This window comes from Anopheles moucheti, chromosome 3, assembly GCF_943734755.1.
Source record: "Anopheles moucheti chromosome 3, idAnoMoucSN_F20_07, whole genome shotgun sequence".
NCBI classification, from domain to species: Eukaryota; Metazoa; Arthropoda; class Insecta; order Diptera; family Culicidae; genus Anopheles; species Anopheles moucheti.
The window spans coordinates 42,489,850-42,505,221 of record NC_069141.1 but is presented as its reverse complement, the minus strand read 5'-3'; the positions used below and the strand labels follow the sequence as shown (position 1 = coordinate 42,505,221).

The following is a 15,372-nucleotide window of genomic DNA, read 5'->3' as shown; positions in this document are numbered from 1 at the left end:
ACTATCTCTGAGATGGTGATATCTTAAACCGCAACAACTACAAAATGTAATAGTTTTTTGTTCAAGTTCGCATAACTGGAGTATATTAAATAAAGGACAGAGTTCAATTATGTGTTGTTTTCTGAAAAAAGGGTTTTCTGAACAGCAAATCGATCGTCTGATGCAGACCAGTAGAATATCGTGCCACAGATGTCGTTATCTAGCCTTGCGCTTCGTATTACACCTTCCAAGGATTATTAACGTCTGCGCGAGAAATTTGCCGGCGCAAAAACTACTCTACTTGTGGTTTGCACTCCGGATATACCTGTAAGTCTTGATTTAAATCCTCTAGCTGTTCCTCAGTTCCAAGCAGTGCTAATTATAACTCCGACCGAGGAAGTAGCCCTTCATCTGGCCGTGTTACTGCTGCAAATTCCTCCATCGCCCATCCTCCCGTCCATCACCGAGTGCAAATCCGCTTCCTCTTCGGTAGTTTCCTTACAGAAATACAGACCTGAGCAGGCTGGGAATATTACAATTAATGTCATAAAAGCGTTTTAACCTCGTTTCAGGTCCAACCTGCTTCCTTTGGAACCTATTCAGGTACCAAATCAGGACGTAAATCGGTCCTGATTAGTTCCGAGTTTCCAGAAAAAAGGCCTTTGGGTAATGAGCACGAGCGAGAGCGCATGATGCCGAAGAAGCGAACAGCATGAGAGTATTCGTCTGGTTCAAAATAATTTTCGAGTGAGCTTTCGATTCGGCGGGAGTGCAAGCAGAAGAGGAACAGCGGTTAGAACGAGCACTTTTTATTTCTGTTCAGCAAAGGTCCAACTGTTCTCGTTGGGTAATTTCCCGTTTCCAATTTTGCATTTTTTACCATTCATAAAACGCCCTATAACTTAATCGCTTCATCAGTACAAAAAGATCCATACTGAAATTCGTACGGGTATAGTTCAAGTTTATTTTTTTTATTTCATACGTTTGCTTTTTCTACCGCTTTCATTTTATACTAATCGGTTCGTGTTCCATAGATGATCATTCCACATGGGCTCTAGTGTTGCGATGAACATTTCGTTCCCCGTTCAACATCGATATCATGTCATTAATCAATCTTAAGCTAGTTATCTCATCCATCTCATTAAGCTCGCGCACCATAAATTCTCCAAAACCACCATAACGACGCTTTGATTGATTTGCCAAATTCTCAATAACACTTTGTATCTTTTTGATGGAACTACTCATTAACTGAATAGGGTCTGAGTTACTGTTTCGATTGACTGTCTCTGTCGGGTCGTACAACGGATCACACTGACCGTTTGCCTCAGTTGCACCGTTGATCGTAAAAGATGTACCATCTTCTAACGTTTCTGTTGCGTCGTCTATTTCGTCTGATACAATTGAATTATAATTCTCCTACAAATAAAAAAAGTATAAAGTAGTTTTTTTATTTATGGTCAATAATTGAAAGAATACCTGATGCATTTTTGTCAATTTTGCTAATTTTCGTTCAGAGAATTTCAATTTTTGCTCCAAAGATGAAATTTTTAGTTGTTGCAGCTAGAAAAAAGCAAAATATTATGATTACTTATTTGCCATCTTATCTACGAGATTTTTTAATTGTTTACTACCTGTACTTCCGCTCTTTGCTGATGTAGCTGTTTCTCGAGTCTTTCGTTCAACTGATATAGCAGCATTGATTTCCGTTTTTCATTTACGTAACGTTGTTCAAGAGAGATTTCAGAATCTGTTAAACCACCGTCGGCATTAGTTAGCTCTTGATCCAGTAAAGTGCCCTCCTCTACATTGCCATTCGTCATATCATAAGCTACGGTGCATTCGTTCGTTGCTTCTACTAAATTATCCTCTATGGTCGCTTCATAGTTCTCTATGGCTTCTTCTAAATGGACTAACTCATTCAGTTCGCATTCCTCCGGAACTGTGTTTTGTTCTTCGCCCAGAATTAGATATTCTTTATGCTAAAGAAAAAAAGTCCATAGATCGTTTTGAATTCTTGCATGTATTGTGCATAAAAGTAATGCTGCATACCTGTCCTCTCCTTTGGCGAACATTTTTGGAATTTCCCAAAAATTCCATTGCGCAGTACGCAAACCAAGTTGGCTTTAGGCAAGGCTTGCCTGCAACAAAACTCGTACAAGTTTAATACGATAGAATTGGATTTTCGAACACTTCACTCACCTTGATTCTCTCCCTTCCTTCTCAGTTCCATGTCGTCTCTAAGTTTAAAGTAATGGACCGTTAAGCTTCGCCATTTACTTCTCAGCACCAAAACACTGTGCCCTATTTTCCGAGCTATCGCGCACCAAGCTTCTTTTCTTGCAGTTATATTCCTGTAATAATCATCTGATTGATCCCACAGACAGGGATGTTGTTTTATTTGATTTATAAAAAGCAAAACTGTTTTCTGATCTCGTACTGGCTGCAAATAAAAAGAGGAAAAGCATTCATTTACTAATCGCTTCGTCATACCGTATTCCATTTGATGCTCACGTTTCTCTGGATTTGTAATGACTGCATTTTTTTCCGACACGGGATGATAAGAACTGCTGGAGAGATGCAAAGGTTTCAAAGGTCGTACACTGCATCGGCCAAACGAGTTGTTTCACCTAATTTATATCGTGGCTTCTAAATCTTTGTGCAAATTCACAAATTTTACAATTTGTGTGCAGCTGGTCCTGTGTGGCGATTGTTTTGGTTTGAGACTTCTCTCTACTGCCAACTTTATTTTCTGAAGAGATTGGTTTACACTACCGTGTTCAGTACGCAACGCTGTTGGTCATCAATGTTCAAAAGTTGTGGAAAACCCCTGCAAGATCGATGATTTTCTTGGCGGGAAAAATTGTGTCGCCCCCAAGTGCTTAACGCTTTTTAATTCAACTGTTCAAGGTTCAAAGGATTCAACAAATTTCAAATAAAATGTGTATTTATATGAATCAACGTGTAGTAAATCTGCAATCTAGATTTTTTATTTTTCATTTGCAGCTATGACAAAGATTCATTTCAGCATATTACCATAGAAAATTTGTTTAAAATCAATAAATTATAGACCGTTTTTTCGAATTAACACTCCAAAATACGTCGTGCAGACTAGGCTATAGTAGGACATCGCTGCAGTATTCCATTCGACGACTGCATTTGATCTCCGACAAGTTCAGATATACTTAATCCAACCCGCATATGTGTTAGCTGCGACACTGCATAACAAACACCAACCAGGAAAGAATGTTACGAATGAATACAAAATTAATTTTCAAATTAATACTTTTTTTGCAATATTCTTCAGATATCCCGTTAAACGATAAAAAAACGTATATCTTGATGAACGATATGTAAAATTGTCAACGTTGCAATGCAGAAATGTGGGAAGGATTATAAAATTGTAAATTAGATGAATCGTTGATTATAAAATCGTACATGTATTGTAACGTTAAGAATAATTGTTTCTTTGCATATTTTTAGCCCATTGATGAATTGGCAACTATTTACAGATGGGTAAGAAACACACACTTCTGATATATTCCTACTATATCTTTTTCAGTTTTATTCATTGGGTCCTATTTTATATATATATACGCATGTAACCATCTCAGTTTCGTAATTGCGGAAGTTTATATGTAGTATTTCAATTTAACAAAAGCTTGGTCGAAATCGTCTGATACTTAGTTCGTACTTAGACCCGTCTGAAACGAGTACAACAATAATTCAACGGAAGGTTTTACGTTAAATTGCAAATAAATTATAAAACTATTTGCAAACCTTTCATTTTCAGTTTTACAATATCTTCTTTACTGCTCGCTCTATGGCATGCAAACGTATTGGCGCGGCTATCAGGCAAAATAGGAAGCGTCTCTTTAAAAGTAGGCAAGTAACAAATCAATGCACCAATGCGTTCATGCAATCTCAAAAGTAACTAATTGATCTCATCTCAATTTGCGAAAAGCTTTAAAAAAGGATAAACCAATACGAACGTCATTCTGTTTCCTTCATTTGCATTTTCGCTACACTGCCGGTCGCGATAAGTACACTCATTTTGTCTTATCCGTCACAATTTCATCATCATCATCGTCATCGTCACCACAGTAAACAACTGGCCCTATTGCACTATCTGCTTTCAAGGGGATAAACACAACAAATTACGCTCTAAGTATTATATGTTAAGCTTCCTTCACAGCAAGAAGTATGTGTTTTGTATGTATATATATTCATACATATGTATGTATGTATATGAGTGTATCTTTCTGGTACAATAAAATATATTTACTTATTGTATTTTCTTGCAATCTGTAGGCACACATCGAGCGGCCGAGAAAATACAGTAATGTGTACAATAGAGATATTATATTACTACATATTTATATTCATAAATACATGCATACGGATTCCTTCACCCACGATAGTACATGCTGTGTTCCGTCGGTGTTGTAAGATTACTTATGTCGTTATTATTACTGTCTACTTTCGTAGTATTTGCACTTCTTTGCGGAGACACAGGGGAGAGTCGGCGGCATCCATCCCGACAGTTAATCCGTTTGAACATGGGGCGAAGAGAATGCCATTAGAGTCTGACCATCTAGTTTGCCATGTTTTGCTAGCCGTTTTGTAAACACAACTATATTCAATAGAGAACAACAACTTTTCAGTTTTAGGATTTCGTTAGATACATATATGAATGTCGAAGCAGCGATAATACTGCAACAGAAGCAACAACTAACAATATATTGCCGAAGAAGCCACTGTCTACTGCGGGGAAATATGCGCAGCCTTATGCGCGTGGTTCTTACAATGAATTTTTTAACATCATTTACAATGCATTCGTTATTATTATTGTTACTGATATTCTTATATGATACTGCAGCGTGTGTGAAAATTACAGATCCTATTAACAAATAAATTCTTTATACCCACCGACCGACCGAATTAAATAGGTGTCGGTAATTCAAATCAAAACAATACAATACACCTGCATATGACAAGTGTTCTGCTGCATTTCGAATTCCTGCTGAACTCTGCAAACACCGAAATCACGATTTGGAATGATTAGAAACTACAGGCTTTTCTATTCAATGACACTTATAATTCACGCCTGCGTGTGAAACAATATGCCATCAGTTGCTCTAGAACAGTATAGCATACTCATGCAGTAGGATGGTTGTCGATATTTGGAATGGTTTCATTGTATCTTAACGCTTGTTGACAACACATAAAATTTCGAATCATTCAAACGACTCGGAAAAGTTGGTTGGTGTAGGTTTAGCACATCTGTTCCGAATCGAAATTATACACTGCCGTTCTATGCTCGCTACTACCATCCGTTTATAAATCTTCCTTATCTGTCAATTAACCTTCATTTTGCAATAAACTACCGATATCCATAGTTCAACATAACCAATATGATACTCACAGTACAGCTGAGTACGCATATTGGGATTAGGCGCACTTTTCACCCTATTCTTCGTTATCCTTCATCATTACTCTATGTGATTTTTACATTGAAATGGGTTCTTTGATACTGTAAGTGTCCGCCAATGACAAAAAGCTAGATCAAATATTGCATTCATTTAATTATATACCACCATCTGATAACCTTCTACACAATCCTTCCTTTCCTCCAGGGATATTGACTGCATTACGTAACCGATTGTTTTCACAATTCTTTATCTTTTACCCTACTGCTTTAATATTCCCGTTTTTGCTTTCATTCGCCATTTTCAGTGGTATGCAAGATTTCAGTTAAACATATTAATCAGAATACGTACGCTAGCTAAGCGCGTTGCTATTTAAATCATTCGTTATTAATGTTCTACAGCACATAATAAGAGCGTATATGTATATGTGGTATCGGTATCGGTCTGCACCATATGTGCCTGAATAATGTGCACAGTTGCTTTAGAGTGCTCCGAATGGATCCAACTGTATATTGCCAGTCGCAGCAGCGGCGGAAGGCATTGCTGTCGCTGGCTGTTGCATCATAGCTGCTTGCATGTGCATCGGTTGTTGACTAGTATGCACCGGTTGCTGGGATGCCATGCCGGTAGCGACCATTCCTGGGGCCATCGCTGGTGTTGTTCCGGACATGGTAGCACCCATCATTGGCCTGATTTGGGTCATTCCTTGCTGCAAATATTTTTACAGAATGAGAGATATCACATGTAATTACGTACTACCGATATTCTACTGTCTAAGGTATTAAACTAGATGGATCAACACCGTACAAAATTTCACCGCAATTTAATATCCTACATTCGAAATATTATCTTACAATTCATCGTAAAATATAAACGAATCACAACAAATAAAGCATGTTATTACAAAACATAATGCACATTCCTGAAAGGGCTAACCTTTTTTAGGAGTTATCGACAGCATTGCTTCATGGCCTTTTTTAACAAAACCTCATATTTGTGCCAGCAACACGTGTATTTACGCATAATCAAAACATGTATCAAACATTATAGTACAATATTTTTTTCGTCAAATATTTCACGCTTTACATCTACGTCATTAACTAGCATCTGTATGCTTTCATGGCGTTATACAATAATACCAACAAAAAGCTACACATTGTGTTGTAGCACCTAACAGAAGACAACCAGAAGCAGGTGACAAAACATATGAGAATGAAGTAAACTCTTCATTCCGTGATTACATATCAGATGAACATAACATAAAACTAAAAGTAGCTTACCTGAAGGTAATATCCTGGCACTACGGGAAGGGGAGTGTGTGTGCTGGGATGTATTGTGCTAGGAACTGGAAAAACAGCCATACCTTGTGCCTTGTGTCACAGCGAAACCGTAGTATACACCCCGAATGGGTAAATCGCACGCAACACATAAATCCCCATTACACATAAACAAAACCAACAAAAACATACATACATAGGAATAATCGACATTACCGCACATATAATCATACATTCAAGCGGACATCAGAAGTGAAACATAAGGCACACGTTAATCAAAGTAGAATAATGTGTAAAAGAAAAGAAATCAAATTTTACCGAAAAAGAAGAAAAAGATAAGAAATAAAAATTAAATTAACAACTTGTAAGACGAATAAAATAGACTAATATTTAAAAAAATACTAAGTGCACAAATACTACTGCATTCACGTATGTAAGCCAAATCCGAACAATCCGAATACATATATATTACACTGGCGGTAGTTTTAAAAGTTGGATATCTGCATAAGAATGCATGTAGGGCGAATTTTTAATGCAATTAACGCTTTTTTACATAACATTAAGAAGAAGTTAATGATCATGTTAAACTATACTACGCGGGGACAAATTAAACTATGCTATAAATTTACTGTTTATTGTTCAAGACACGACCATTAAAAAATTATTTAATTTGAAATAAAATCAAACCGAAAGAAAGGTTCATTTCGAACCTTATCAACTCGATATTCATGTGCTATCAAGGGTGTTAGTATTACGATTATATGAACTGGGGATCGATTATTTTCTCTCAAGAGAATATAATGAACAAGGATATTCGAATTAGGTAATAGTGGTATATTAATAATGACTAGCAACGTTACTAACCAACTTTCAATTGTCAGTCTGAGTTAATGATAGTGGAAGATCATGATACAAGATGTTAGATTAGAGCTATGTTTGTTTGTTATTTCATTGCAATTGATTTTTACCATTGGTTTGTAACCGGTCTGATTAGTGGCCGGTTGGGGTTGGGGCGACCATCCAGCCGAACCAGTTTTTGCTGATGTCTTCGGTGAACTCCATTGCATATTTCTATCACAAAAAAGAGAAAAGAAAATCACAAAAATTATCTTTACACTTAAAAGGACATAGACGATTGGGAACAAACTTACTTCCCACAACTGGACTTATTTATGGTAAGACTTTCGGCTAATGACGCCAATGAACTATCCAAGTCACCGGTCAATACTTTGCCTGGCTGAGAGGCAGCGGCCGGAGGTGCGCTGGATCCTGCACGCAATAGGGGAAGTCATGTTATATGAACATTAATGTACAAAATATGTGCTTATTTTAAATCGTTTACCATTTTGTTCCAATCCACCAAAAACAGAAGTGAAGTTGTTATCGGAAACGAAAGTGTCGCTGCCCTGGATCGCTTGCCCAGCCATTCCTGGGACTGCAGCCGTTGCCATACTACCGTTAAAACCTATAAGTGAGTGAAATGTTAAAATATACCATGAAATTACATGCAATCATTGCACAACTGTAATACGCATTCATACCTCCATTTCCCATCCATGTATTCGGGGCTGCAAACGCATTAGTATTTCCTACTGGCACAGTAGTAGCGACTGGTGCTGGTGTAGCAAAAACATCTGCAAATGGATTTCCAAGTTGCAGTAGATCATCCGATGCTTTGGACGAAGCAGCAGATGCTTGCTGATCCTGTACGGGTTTCGGAGCCTCAAACAGATCGACAATGTTGTTTTGACTAGTGGTGGGCGACGACAGGAATGGGTTTGTTATAGCTGTAGCCGTTGTGGGTGATGATACCTTTGACTGTCAAAATAAGAAATAAATTTTTCATTGCAAAACATCATCAATACGTTAATCATGCTTTTGCTTATTAGCTGCTCTTCTGCACCTTGTACTGATTCATTGCAGCCTCTTCTTCAGCCAGAACTTGAGCCTTCAAACTCTCATCAATCATGCCGTTTGTGGGACTATCAAATTTGCTGGATTCCGCCACGATTCCAAAGGATGAACTAGTCGATGTAAGTGCATTAACTCCGCTTTTAACATTCTTTTGATTGCTGTGGTAAATGTGTAAATAGAGGTATGGAATTAATTTAGTTAGTTTGGGTTTCCAACTGGAATCTGTCGCAACTTATTCAGCCATTCTTTACCTTGCTGTTTGTGTAGGAGTGTTTGCAGCCGACCCCTTCTTGCCTTCTAAGGCCAGCAGATGCTGTTCTAGCGCATCTAACAGAGAACTCGGGGCTTTGGTCAGATCTGGCAGGTCACCCTTATCAATGCCAACGTTCTGTAATTGTTATGTTCAAGTTTAGTTACTGTAAGCGAGACCGGTTGCAATAGAGTTTCCATAAAATGGAAAACAGTGCTACTTACCTCTGCGACTTTGAGAAACTCGCCGACGCGATCCATTCGAGTAAGAAACTTTTTGTATAAATCCAGTGCATCGCGGCATTGTTTCTTATTCATGTCGAAATACTTCTCCAGCAGATTAATGATACCATCGTTATAACAAGCGAACAGCCGTATCAAATCACGGAATAACAACATGAAGCACATGTTGATAACTCCTATCATCCAGGTTCAAAAAGAAAGTATTGGTTATTTGAAAAATAAAATTATGCTTAATACCCACTATCGTAGTCTCCTTCAAAAGGCGCACATGTTTACACAATGTGCATCTTATTTGCTTACCGTTGGTAAGATCGTTCGCTGTACAATCAAACTCCAGTAACGAATCTAGTTGAGCCTGCAGAATTGGCAATGTCTTCAACAGCTTGTCGGCGTGCATCACGCGCAAAGAACCTTCCTCCTTTCCACGCTTCATTTTGCAAAAGTCGAAGGCCACTGTACGATATGACAGTGCCTTCTCGTTAAGATATTTTGCGTAACGCCGTATGAACGGAGACATGTCATAACCTAAACATAAAATAGTAATAACGCTCGAATGAAAACTCTTTATTTTCTCATAATCCATTAATTATAAAATTACTGGTTTCAAAACTAGACCATAACGTATTATTGAGTGTTTTGTTTTAAATTAATTATTGATTCAGTCTCTGTTCAGCATTATTGCGAAAGAAATGCTCTGTTAACGGTAACAGCAGGAGAGATAATGAAAATACGGTTCAATATGAGTCGTTAAAAATTTCTTCATTCTCGGCAAAGAAGTCGTGGCCACTGGTGTTCTTTGATTTTATTTACCCGAAGCTGGATAGTCAGCCCTGCTAACGGTTACGATTCGTTAAAATAGATACAGATAAATGTTTGAAATGATTATTGTAAGGACGGATAACTCTAAATGTTTTCAATGTGGGAACAGTGAAACTCAAATTAATTAGGATCCATAACATCAAGCATTGTTAGGGTAACCTTATTTATAAAACAGGTGGCTTTGTACGATGAGCTTTTTTCAGCTTATAGTACATCAAAGTGAAAATACGTTAAGCTCTATAATCACTCTGACTAGGGTGATGATGAATAGATAATTTTGTTTTTGTTATAAGGAAATCAGTAAATTAGTTGTACGTAACAATAAGGAAGGAAAAAGAGGCTACTACTTACCCATACGAGCACCAACAGCACCTACGATTGTTTTTAGCAACGAATTAAAACAATAATGAAGGGTAGACGAGGTTAGTTTTAGGAGAGAGAGACGTAACAGTACATTAGTAAAAAGATTGTTGTAGTGTTCGATGTTCTACATTCGATGCCAATTAGAACTTGGTGGTGAGTAGTTTTAGTGTAGAGCAATATGTTGTTTCTTTGCTTGGCAATTGATATCTACCTTGTACTCCACCCTTATCAAGAAAGTTGTTCAATTGGAAGGATGAATTGCTTGAAGCCAAATATTGGATAAATCGCTGCAATTATAGTGAAATAAAACAAATATTTGTGAATATTGGCTTGCAGATAACAATCACAGCGATTCAATCTGCGATCGATTTGCGATCCACGTTACCTCGTTTCCGTAGGCCAACATGTGATGGGTTGTGATCAGTGCCTTGTACACCACGACCCAATTTGCATTCTGAGATCGCTCAATCAGCAGTGTAGCTAAATGAGGAATCGATACGTTCGGTTCGTTGGTGCAATGTACCAAATCTGAGGAATAGAATAAACACGTAAATGTAATCCATTGTCAAGAGGAACAGTAAAGTATGTGCGTTAGTAATAAAGCAAAAACATTCTTCTCACAGCTCTTTTACGAGGCCGGGATAAATAACCTCCTATGAATCACAAAACATTGCTTACGGAGTGGGCCGTTGACTTTTGCAACAGAACCATGTTTATCGTTATCATTCGGAGGGAGGATACCAGAACCGATGGTGCTACATATGCTGGTCATTCTTGTTTCTAGCAGGCGGTACAAGTTTTGCTATCTGACTATTTTCTTTTTAACTCCTATCAGTAACCACAGGCCCGTTGCTATAATTTGGCCTGTTGAGCAAATCACAAAGAGGGCTGCTGGAGCAAACGAACGAACAGTCGTTCGGCAAAGTAGAACATTTTTCACATAGCACCCGCCAGAGCATAATTTGAGAATGAAAAATGGAATGTAAAGAAATGCATTCACACCGATTATTTAACATCTCCACACTGTTGATAGTGCGCCCGCGTGTTAGGATGGTCCCCCGATGCAAAACAAGGACGTGTGCTTACAGAGCAAGCGACGAAAGCAGAGAAGGGTGGTTCGTTGTACGCTGGCTCTCAACAGAACCAGTGCGAAACGCGAGATATGTGTGTGTTGCGAGGTTCGAGGGCACCAAATGTCAATAAGAGGCAACCAAAATCATCGGGGCCAAGGGTACGCCCCCCCCCCCCCCTCCCCTTTCCTCCAGCACTCTTCATTTCTTTTCTTGCTTCCTTTCGCTTTCGTCTCTCCTTTTGTCCTTCTACCGTCGCTTGCACCTGCTTTGTAATCTTGCACCGAAACAACTTGACAGACCATCGTTTTTAGAGTATATACGTCATCGAGAGACCACACAACATCGATACTTACAATCAAGATGCTTTTTCTTCGGGCCAATCATTTCTTCCGTCGTAGCCTTGCATACGGATTTGGCAAGCCCTTGTCCAGCAAGGCTGTGCCGTGCAGCCAGCAACCTGTCATTGATCGTTTGGCCAGCCATGTTCGGTACGCGTTATCCTTTCAGATCCTTTCTGACGTCACCGTTCTAGTTACAGTACGATTCTGGTGATCCACCTGCCAAAGCGAACACTTAATTCGTCTATGTTCCTTGTTTTCTGTCGCTGCTTTCTAATGCTATTGACCAAAAATCACTTTGCTGCCCTTCTTCTGTGCCACTAGCAATAGGCAAGTTGCACTGCGCTTATACACTACACTGTTCTTTGCTTTTGCTTTTCACGCACAAGGGCCGAAAATTGACACACGCGTCAAGCACACAAACATACACACACACACGGATACAGCCGAACAAGCGCACAATGGTGCGGGACAATTTCTTCTGCCAGAAACTTCCCACGCTCCGGATCACCTATCAAAACAGCGAGTACGAAAAGTGTTGTAATTAATCTTCTTCCAAATCGTCCACCGCAGTCACGGTCGTGTATCGCCGTATGGTTCCACTCGACACTCTGTCTTCGTGTCGTAATGCTTGCGCGATGCAATGAATGTGCAATATATTTTCTACCCCTTTTGTAGAGTAGTGCTTCGTCGTTACAGCTTCAAAAGAATACGTATCGAGGCGCTGTGTTTCACGCTTTTCACCCGATGGACGAAGATTTGCGGCTGGAATTTAATTAATTCAAGATTTTGTCCACGCATACGCACTCACTCTAGCGCACCGCCCCGTGTACACACTTTCAATCTAATTTGTTCTCTTCATTCTTCAGAGCACAGAATGAAAAGTTTGCCAAAGGCGCGCGACACGGTCACCCAACGTGACAGCCATATTTCAAAATTACTGTTTACGAAGCGAGAACGTTTTATGATGATTAAGTACTCTGTTCTAGAGATTAAATGCATTAGCACTTTTCTTCGTTTATTTCTTTCGAATACGTCTCATGGAAATAGATCTTCCGTTGCGAATGTTACCCCTTTTGAGATCTAAACTTATAATGTACGCAATAACAGCAATCACTTTAGTGCGAGAGCGACCACAGTGAATTCCAGAACAGACAGCATTCCGTTTATAATCACAAAACTACTTCTTGCGCTGAAAAATAAAACAAATAACGGTTACCACTATTTCGCTCTGTCCATTTTTTAACCGAACCTGACGATAAACACATCCAACTGACTAGGCCAAACAGTCTTGCACTGTCGAAAAATCTGTATATTGTTAGTACTTTTGCTTCTAGGTGTGTTCTCCCAACACTTTTGGAACAATTTGTTTTGTTCTACACTATCAGCTGTTTTGAGCTCCTCGGTGACAGACCAATGGTAGAACAGTTTTTTACCGGAATGTTTACTTTTCCTCAGTTCGGTTGCCGCAAGCACGGTGTTTCCAAAATCTGGAACAAAACGAATCAACGTCTCTACGGAAAACCACAAACGTAGAGAATGGCTCATGTTTATCGTAAGATTTTCGCTGAAAAGGTGTGTCTTAATAGAAAGGGAAAGTTTATTTTTATTGTTCACCGTACGTGTTTCTTTCAGGTGTCGCGAATATGCGGGACGAACGTTCAAATACCTATGACGGCGCTAAACTTTACTTACCAAAAAACGTCTCTAACGCCAGAGTTAAACCTTCCAATGAACTGTTTAGGAAACGTTGCGGACCGAGTATCCTCCAGCTCTGGAGAGATTTGTGGCATTGGGAAATCAGAGCACCTTATCAACATGACGACAGAAGTACGTTCTGGGAAAAAATGGGTGAAACTATCACTTGACAAATTGAAACTAACACAAACGGTGCTTGACCGAAAATCACTGCATGAGGAATATAATACTGCCACGAGTGAAACCATGATAGTAGAATATAGCTCGCCCAACATTGCAAAACCGTTTCATGCTGGACACCTGAGATCAACTATTGTAGGTAATTTTGTGTCCAACGTAAATGAATTCCTTGGCAATCGTGTTCTGCGGCTTAACTATCTTGGCGACTGGGGCACGCAGTTTGGATATTTAGCACTGGGAGTGCAACTGAAGCAACTTTCACCGTCGGATATACATGAAAACCCATTGAAGTGTCTCTATGACGCATACGTCTACGCGTACGAAGCAGTACGTAACGATCCAAGCATGCACGAATTGGCCATGAATATATTTTCACGCATGGAACAAGGCACCGCAGATGATCTGCAACAATGGCAGGATTACCGCGCTTACACAGTGCAAGAATTGGAAGATCTTTATCGAAGGCTAGGCGTGCGATTCACCGGGTACGAGTGGGAATCACAATACGGAGTAAACAAAATAGCAAATGTGCTACAAACGCTAAAACATTTCGGCATACTGAAAGATCAAACGGATGGGCGAAAGGTAGTGCAACTTCAGCATCGAACCATCCCCGTAGTGAAAAGCGATGGTTCCGGCATGTACCTTTTGCGCGACATTGCTGCTATGATGGATCGCCACGAAAGATTCGGTTTTCAGAAGTGCTTTTACGTGGTCGAAAATGGTCAAACGGATCATTTTGCATCGCTTCGCGAGATAGCACACCAGCTGCACTTGTCCTATGCTGGCGGTATAGAACACATTAAGTTTGGCCGAATACACGGAATGAGCACTAGGCGTGGACAGGTTGTATTTCTGAAAGATATTCTACACGAGGCTCAACTTTTGGTGCAGGAGAAACAACACAAGTCTCCAAACACCAAGACGAGTTCGATCGACGATCCCGAAGTTTGTGATATCCTGGGCACCAGTGCCGTCATTATAAACGATTTAAAACAACGCCGCATGAAGGACTATGATTTTGATTGGTCAAAAATTCTCCGCATGGAAGGTGATTCGGGAATTAAGTTGCAGTACACTCACTGTCGTTTGGTGAGCCTCCTAGAGACACAATTATCAGCAGAGGAATTATTGCATATTGAATGTGATGGATCGTTTTTAAAGGAACCAGAAGCACTGGAGCTAATATGTCAACTGGCTAATTTTAAACCAATTTGTTATCAGGCGCAAGAAGTAGCTGAGGCTTGCATACTCGTCGCCTATTTATTCCGGCTATGGTTCGTATATTGCCTTTGGTTATTGTTATTGAACAGGAAGTTGCTTAAACAATATCAAACTCTTCTTTGTTGGCATTTAATTACAGCAAGACTATAAATTTGGCCCTCATAAGATTGCCGGTAAAACAAGAACCTGACAGAAAAAAACGGCAGCAGCGAATATTGCTATTCAGCAAGGCAAAGTTTGTTCTGCACACTGGAATGGAGTTGTTAGGATTAAGGCCATTAAAAGAAATGTGATATCAATCATGTTTACAAAGTCATGAATCAATATAGAATTTAAACAACACTAACACTAACCAGCATATATTCGTAAAACCTTGCCGTGTTATATTTTGAAAATAAAATACCAGTACCGTATTAGTATATCCTTGCATCGAACTTACAGCTTTCTGTTTACGCCATACGCTAGACAAGTATTGGCGTTCATCACTGTACCCAATTCGGACCGTTTGAGCGCAGAATCGCGAGCCCCTATCTATGGGATAAGGGGATCTTCTGGACCAGGAGGCTGGGCACATGAGCATTCTTTTACC

At 39.4% G+C, this 15,372-nt stretch overlaps 3 protein-coding genes across 7 annotated transcripts; 1 reads left to right on the top strand and 2 right to left on the bottom strand.

Annotated features, from left to right (window-relative positions):
• Positions 1–787: 787 nt before the first annotated feature.
• LOC128304084 (uncharacterized) lies at positions 788–2,689 on the bottom strand. The gene is made up of 6 exons (XM_053041216.1): positions 2,491–2,689; positions 2,179–2,419; positions 2,029–2,117; positions 1,611–1,958; positions 1,456–1,539; positions 788–1,395 (listed from the first exon to the last, which is right to left on the bottom strand). The coding sequence occupies exons 1-6, from the start codon at positions 2,515–2,517 to the stop codon at positions 1,018–1,020; spliced, it is 1,167 nt and encodes a 388-aa protein (XP_052897176.1). The 5' UTR covers positions 2,518–2,689; the 3' UTR covers positions 788–1,017.
• Positions 2,690–2,988: 299 nt separating this feature from the next.
• LOC128300517 (phosphatidylinositol-binding clathrin assembly protein LAP) lies at positions 2,989–12,505 on the bottom strand. 4 transcript variants are annotated; one of them, XM_053036603.1, is made up of 15 exons: positions 12,349–12,505; positions 11,697–12,192; positions 10,656–10,798; positions 10,482–10,557; positions 10,259–10,279; positions 9,389–9,613; positions 9,071–9,264; positions 8,848–8,984; positions 8,586–8,754; positions 8,224–8,500; positions 8,025–8,147; positions 7,834–7,951; positions 7,651–7,753; positions 6,686–6,775; positions 2,989–6,114 (listed from the first exon to the last, which is right to left on the bottom strand). In XM_053036603.1, the coding sequence occupies exons 2-15, from the start codon at positions 11,824–11,826 to the stop codon at positions 5,887–5,889; spliced, it is 2,034 nt and encodes a 677-aa protein (XP_052892563.1). In that variant the 5' UTR covers positions 11,827–12,192; positions 12,349–12,505; the 3' UTR covers positions 2,989–5,886. The 4 variants fall into 4 exon arrangements, with proteins under 4 accessions (XP_052892563.1, XP_052892562.1, XP_052892565.1 ...); XM_053036602.1 differs by having other exon boundaries at positions 11,697–12,505; XM_053036605.1 differs by lacking the exon at positions 6,686–6,775 and having other exon boundaries at positions 11,697–12,505.
• A 618-nt stretch (positions 12,506–13,123) lies between these two features.
• Positions 13,124–15,190, top strand: LOC128303963 (probable arginine--tRNA ligase, mitochondrial). Of its 2 annotated transcripts, none has more exons than XM_053041071.1 (3): positions 13,124–13,256; positions 13,317–14,836; positions 14,923–15,190. In XM_053041071.1, the coding sequence occupies exons 1-3, from the start codon at positions 13,221–13,223 to the stop codon at positions 15,074–15,076; spliced, it is 1,710 nt and encodes a 569-aa protein (XP_052897031.1). In that variant the 5' UTR covers positions 13,124–13,220; the 3' UTR covers positions 15,077–15,190. The 2 variants fall into 2 exon arrangements, with proteins under 2 accessions (XP_052897031.1, XP_052897032.1); XM_053041072.1 differs by having other exon boundaries at positions 13,167–13,236.
• The last annotated feature ends 182 nt before the right edge of the window (positions 15,191–15,372 follow it).